This window comes from Spermophilus citellus, assembly GCF_964194105.1.
Source record: "Spermophilus citellus genome assembly, chromosome: 2".
In the NCBI taxonomy this organism is placed as follows: domain Eukaryota; kingdom Metazoa; phylum Chordata; class Mammalia; order Rodentia; family Sciuridae; genus Spermophilus; species Spermophilus citellus.
This window is the reverse complement of record NC_138183.1, coordinates 239,564,313-239,571,143: the sequence shown is the minus strand read 5'-3', so window position 1 is coordinate 239,571,143 and position 6,831 is coordinate 239,564,313. Positions and strand designations below refer to the sequence as shown.

General features: G+C 34.9%; 1 protein-coding gene across 1 annotated transcript; it reads left to right on the top strand.

Annotated features, from left to right (window-relative positions):
• Positions 1 to 5,542: 5,542 nt before the first annotated feature.
• On the top strand, positions 5,543 to 6,496 carry LOC308641818 (olfactory receptor 4C46-like; the record flags this gene model as incomplete). Its single annotated transcript, XM_081280406.1, has 1 exon — positions 5,543 to 6,496. One exon carries the CDS (start codon positions 5,543 to 5,545, stop codon positions 6,494 to 6,496), a length of 954 nt encoding a protein of 317 aa, XP_081136532.1.
• Positions 6,497 to 6,831: the final 335 nt, after the last annotated feature.

The following is a 6,831-nucleotide window of genomic DNA, read 5'->3' as shown; positions in this document are numbered from 1 at the left end:
AATTACCCTGTGGATGAAAGACCTCTGCTTTAGGGACTATAAGATATTTCAGAGAGAAAATAAAGAAGATATAAATCAATTAAAAGAAAGCCTATACTCATGAATTGGAAGATTAATATTGTTGAAATGTCCACATTACCCAAGGCAACCTACCAATCCAATGAAATTATTATCAAAATTCCAATGATACTTGTTGCAGAAATAGAAAAAAACAAACACTGAAATTCATATAGAACTACAAATGAGGCCAAAAAGCCAAAACAATCTTAAAAACTAAGAACAAACCTGAGGCATAGCACTGCCTGATTTTGCAATATGCTACAAATCTATACTACTCAAATATTATGACACTGTCATTAAAATATGCACAGAGCCCAGTGAAACAAATTAGTGAGACCAGACATAACCATGCACATACAGTCAACTAATTGTTGATCCAGAATGTATGATAAGGAAGGGATATTCTCTTGTTAATTATTGGAGAAAGTTGATTCCCACACATAAATATGAAACTGGATCATTATCTGGTACCATTTATAAAAATTAACTTGAAATTGATTCAAGACTTCGATATAAGACCTGAAACACTAAAACTCATAGCAGAAAATGTAGGGGTAAACTTCCTTGAAATTTTTCTTGGCAGTGATTTTTTTTTTAGTTATTATACCAACAGTGAAGGAAAAAATGGAAAAATAAAGTGGAACTATAACAAACTAAAAAAAATAATAGTTTAAAATGCATCACATAGAAAACACCAAAATGAAAAGGCATCCTAATAAGTGGGAAAGGATACTCATGAAACTTATCTGGTAACAGTTAAGATCCAAACTATATGAGAAATTCTTACAAGTAAATAATGAAAAGAAAAGAAAAATCAATTTGATTTAAAAAGTGCAAATAATACCTTGGGGAGATTTTTTTCCAAAAAAAAAAAGATATGCTAAAATAGCCAACAGGTAGGTTAAAAGAGAAAAATGCACAGCAAAACCAAAATGAGATGTCACCTCAACCTAGTTAAAAGGATTACTGTCAAGTAGAATAAAGATAATACATGTGAACCTGTGGGCAAGAATATGGAGGAAAGGGAACTCTAGCACCATGTCAATGGAATTGTAAATTAGTACAGCCATATGGAAATCAATATGGAGATTATTCAAAAGCTTAAAATTAGAAGTGCTTTATAACCCAGCCATCCTACTACTTGGTATATACCGAAAGGAAATAAAATTAATATGTCAGAGACATCTGCACTCCCATGTTCAATACATAACAAATTGTAATAAACAAAATAGGAAACAAACGCAAGGTAAATTGGTTGATGAATGGAAAATGAATTTTGATATATATACACAATGGAGATCGATTCAGCCATAAAAAGAATAAAATCCTGATTTTTGCAACAGTGTGAGTAGAACTATAGATTATTATGTTAAGTGAAATATGTAAGACACAAAGACAAGTATATGATCTCACTCAGATGGAATCTAACAAAGTTGATCTCATCGAAATTGAGAATGGAATGAAGGTACCAGTGGCTAAAAGAGTAGGGGACAGAGAATAAAGAACTATTGAGCAAAGGATACTGAGTAGAGGGGTAGAAGATGTTCAGGTGAGCTCAGCACCCCAAATTCTGCTAAGAAAATAGATCTTGTGTCTGGAGTTCTTATCACAACAATAATAATAAACAAAAAGATGAGAGGACATTTTTGCAGGAGATTGTATAGGAGACTGGATAGTTTTATAACATGGAGTATGGTGACAGCTTTATATAGGAATCTATAACTTGAAACTCACCAAATTATGTATATTATATATGTAGGGCTTTTTATGTTAATGTACTTCAAAAATATTCTATGCTTTTATAATTATGTCAAAATTAATTCTATTGTCTTGTATAACCAAAAAGAACCAATAAAATATTACTTGTTCAAAAATAAAATTTTAAATAAGAAAAGATTATTCACAGACTTGGACTGAATTGTGTATGGTATGTGTATATATATATATATATATATATATATATATATATATATATATATATTACATATTATATATGTGATGAACACCTGTTGAGATCACTTAAAACTACAAAAGAAGAAGCCAAAACTTCTGTTTTATCTGGTAAAGCTATAGATGAAAACCTCACAAGAGATGATATACTAATGACCAATAAGACTGTGAAAGTTTAAATTAACATAAATAATTAGTAAAATTTGAATTAAAGCTACAATAATTTACCACTCTGTACCTCCTTAAAAAAATAAATTGGACATAAGTAAAAATATCAAGTGAACAAATAACTTGACTTTTCTGTTTCAAGTACATCTTCAAATTTGTAGTGTGGCCTCTTAACCAGGATAGCCCATGAGACCCAAAGAGGATCGTAATATAGAACATTCCAGGGTTAAGGCTACTTCCAAACACTCTGAGAAATAAGAAGAGCAGCTTTTGGAGGAAAGTACTCTAACATACTACTATTAATTTTATGCCTCCACAGCTTTGCTCTGAGGCAATCAACAATAGGTTTCATAAATGGTTCAACATCAGTCAGAAGCAGGAAGTTCCCTCTGCGACATGCAGCATCAGGGAAACTGCACCACTGGTCTCCGCCAAGACTCCTGTTGCCATGCTGTCTGCTTGGCATTCAGCTTTCCCCCCACCCCCCCCGCAAAAAAAAAAAAAAAAAAAAACAAGTTCATAGAGGGAATAGGGACTCTCAAGGGCTTATGGTCCAAAGTGCAGGACGTAACAGTTCCCCACTCAAGAGGGGGAGATTCTCAAAATCTCTTTCCAGGATGAGACTAAGGCAAAACCTTTCCATCAAAGGTAATTAATTCCTGGGAGATAAAGCACAGCTACCAGTAAGGTCCAAGAGACTTTATGGAAACCATAAATACCCAGATAATGTAAGAAGAAATACCATCTATAGTAGTCACTTCATCAAATGAGACTCATCATGACAGCACCCACTTGAATTTTTTTCCTTCAAAATTTCTACCTCCTGCCCTAAAGACCAGAGCTGGAGATCATTTTTCCATAATGAAACAAGTAAATCCATTTCAAATTCCAACCCTGGGTTTTCTTTGATACGTTCAAGGTTTGATGTGGAAAGGAAAGATTTGGACTTAGACTCCTTAGTATCTGTTGATTTGATATTGTATTATTTGAATACTCTCTTTCATATTTTAATATTGAAAGATTCTTACTCTAAGTGGAGGTCACTCTGAAGATGGGAGTGCTTCTGAACACCCACAAGCATCATTAAAATCCTCTAAGATTACTAAGGTAAGTTCTTCAACAGGGCTGATGTTCACTAAATATTGTTAGTTTTCATGTACTGAAATTTTACTTTTCAACATTTTTAAGTAAGATTATAGGGTGTTTCACCCTCACCTTAATTTTTCAAGAGATGATAAATTTAATCAACCTGATTTAACAGTGGACAATTCAAGAGTCAAAAATGAAGCAAAAATCCTTTAGCAACTGAAGCCTATTTTACCATGAGACACTCTTTTGTTAACTAAGATACTTCACACAGGCAAAACCAAAATTTAAATGAACTTCTCACAAAAATATTTAATATGAATACCAGATGGCCTAAGACATCAGATATTGAGTAAAATAAAATATGGGAAATCTTTCTGGGATCAATGGCTATGGATAATAGAGGTTTCTGTGGATTCTTTACAAGTAATATTGGAGAGAATTCCTTCACTGTTCAGTGTGTTAATTCTGCACATCTGCTGAGTGCACACAGTTAAACATAAAGAAAAGTCCTCTCTGTATCCTCAGAACAGTTGTGGATATGTTCATATAATAATCAATTATCAGATCAACTTATGAGGTGATATTCTTAATTATCATTCCATAGATAGAAGAAATAGATGGGTGCTTTGCCAGGAAAAAAAATAGTTTCAAGTTGAATAACCAGGATTCTAATCAGTTTTAACTAATTTAAAGCCAAGACGCTGTGATAGTTGTTTTCAACATATCCAGCAGGATCTGTAACCACATTATGGCAGTACTGAGAAAGGGAGAATTGGATGTGAGGGACAGAGAGGATAAATTCCAAGAATGCAGAAACATTTTTTTTTTAATATTTGAGAGTTCAAATGAATCATTATATGTCTGTGAGTCTGCTGAAGAACTTAGTTCATATAAAGATGTATCTCAGGTGGTATTTAATTAATCATAATAATTATGGTCATGTCAAAAGAGAATTATTAGTACATTGCTAAAACAGGGCAATATGGGTTATATAAGTTAAAGCTAAAAATTTGGAGGACAAAAATAAATAGGATAAGAAAAACCTGAGTTCTGTTCTTAGATCGTATGTTTATTAGCTTCTTCCTTTAGAGCAGAATTCTTAATTTCTCTGTGCTTTCATTACAGGCAAAATAAGTTTAAATATACCTATAAGATGATTCTAGCTAGCAACCACTACTCTTAAAGTGATTATTAAATATGCAGACATCTGCAAAAGCATTTAGAACACCTGAAGAGTTAAATGACTTTTGATTAGCACTGCCATTGCTAAACCACTACAATCATTTTTCTCTCAAATTGTTTCCTTATCTGTGTAGTGAAGTAGTATTACCACACAGGTTATTCTAAGTATTAAAAAGAAACATATGGGGCTGGGACTGTAACTCAGTGGCAGAGCGATTGCCTAGCATGTGTGAGGCACTGGGTTCCATTCTCAGCACCACATAAAAATAAATAAAATAAAGGCATTCTTTCCATCTACAACTACAAAAAAAAAAAAAAAAAAAAAAACAAGAATTGTGTGTGCAAAGCACTTGGTACCATGAAATTCACTGAACAAATATTGCAAAGTAATTTATTGATGGCTATTATGAAGTTCTTGGGTTTAATCATCCAGCATTATGAATTATTTCAGAGTAGCTTTTTATACTTACATTTCCATCGATGTTGCACTGAAATTCTTCACATCAACTCTCATGGATAGTCAGCCACCTGGGGTTCCTGGATCTGGCTTCTGTTATTCACTGAGCCTTGACCAGCTTCTTCCAGGACACATAGTGGCATTTACAAGGGTAATGCCCCAGATTCACCCTTCCTCAGATTTCTTATCATACTGCACTCATTTCCATAGTTATGTTTTGTAGTCTCCATTTTCCTAAGAATAAGGATGAAAATTGTTAACTATACCATGATGACTGTTACATCAATCTTCTACCTCCCTTAGGGACTTAACTGTCGCAATCTATTCAATCTTTTACTTATATTTATTCTCCTAGTTTTCTAGTTTCCACAAAGGAGTCCATGTATTCCAAGGTCCTCTTGACTTTTATGTCTATAAGAATTTCTCATGCATATGCTTCTTGCCCAATCATCACTCATGAGGCATCTGAATAATCTGTAAGGTAACAGAACCAATATTTTATGCTCAACAAAATCCATGAAACAAGCCTGGAACTCATGAGATTTCACAGGCTTCCTTTCTTTGTGACATGGAGAAGTTTAACAAATTCAAGGTAGCATTCATGTTTTTCAGGTAATAAAGCTGCACAGGAAGTACATGGAGAAAAGGAACAACGTGACAGAGTTTGTTCTACTAGGACTTACAGAAAACGCCAAGATGCAGAAAATTATATTTGCTGTGTTTTTGCTCATCTACATCATCTCTATGTTAGGAAATTTGCTCATTGTGGTTGCCATCACTGCCAGCTCATTGTTGGGGTCCCCCATGTACTTTTTCCTGGCCTATCTCTCCTTTATTGATGCCTGCTACTCCTCTGTGAATACGCCTAAACTGATTGTGGATTCACTCCATGAAAAGAAGACCATCCTGTTCAATGGATGCATGGCCCAAGTCTTTGGGGAACATTTCTTCTCAGGTGCAGAGGTCATCCTGCTTACCGTGATGGCCTATGACCGCTATGTGGCCATCTGCAAGCCCTTGCACTATGCAACCATCATGAACTGGAGACTGTGTATGCTGCTGGTGGGCGTGTCCTGGATGGGAGGCTTTCTCCATGCAACCATCCAGATCCTCTTCATCTTCCGACTACCCTTCTGTGGCCCTAATGTCATTGATCACTTTATGTGTGATCTGAGCCCTTTGCTCAATCTGGCCTGCACTGACACCCGCACTCTGGGGCTCTTTGTTGTTGCCAACAGTGGGTTCATCTGCCTGCTAATCTTCCTCCTCTTGCTGGTCTCCTATGTGGTCATCCTGTGCTCCCTGAGGACACAGAGCCTAGAGGGAAGGCGCAAAGCCCTTTCTACCTGTGTCTCCCACATCACAGTGATGGTATTATTCTTTTTCCCCTCCATGTTTGTGTACCTGAGACCTGCAGTTACCTTACCTATTGATAAGGCAGTTGCTGTTTTCTACACTATGATAACTCCCATGTTAAATCCTTTGATCTACACCTTGAGAAATGCCCAGATGAAAAGTACCATTAAGAAATTATTTACTAGAAAGTTTCTTTCTGCTGGACAAATAACTATGCCTGAAGATCAACATTGAGTTTACCAGAAAGTGTCAAATGGCCCTTTTGAATGACCTCACCAAGCAGCACTTTAAAGATAAAGATAAAAGTCATATTTACTCAAAACTGTGCTTTATTCAATCTCATTTGTAATTCATGTGATTAATCAACTTGTTATGTGCATGTGTGAATAGGGCATACCCTTCTTATGTATAAGTATAATGCAACAATATTTTTAAATTCTGCATTGAGGCAATTAAAAATGTGTGAATAAAAAGGAACAACAAACTCAGGACCATGCTACATGTTGAAAAAAATCTACCAAATCAAGACTTGGTTTTCTTTGCTTTATCCATGTATATAAATTCATAAG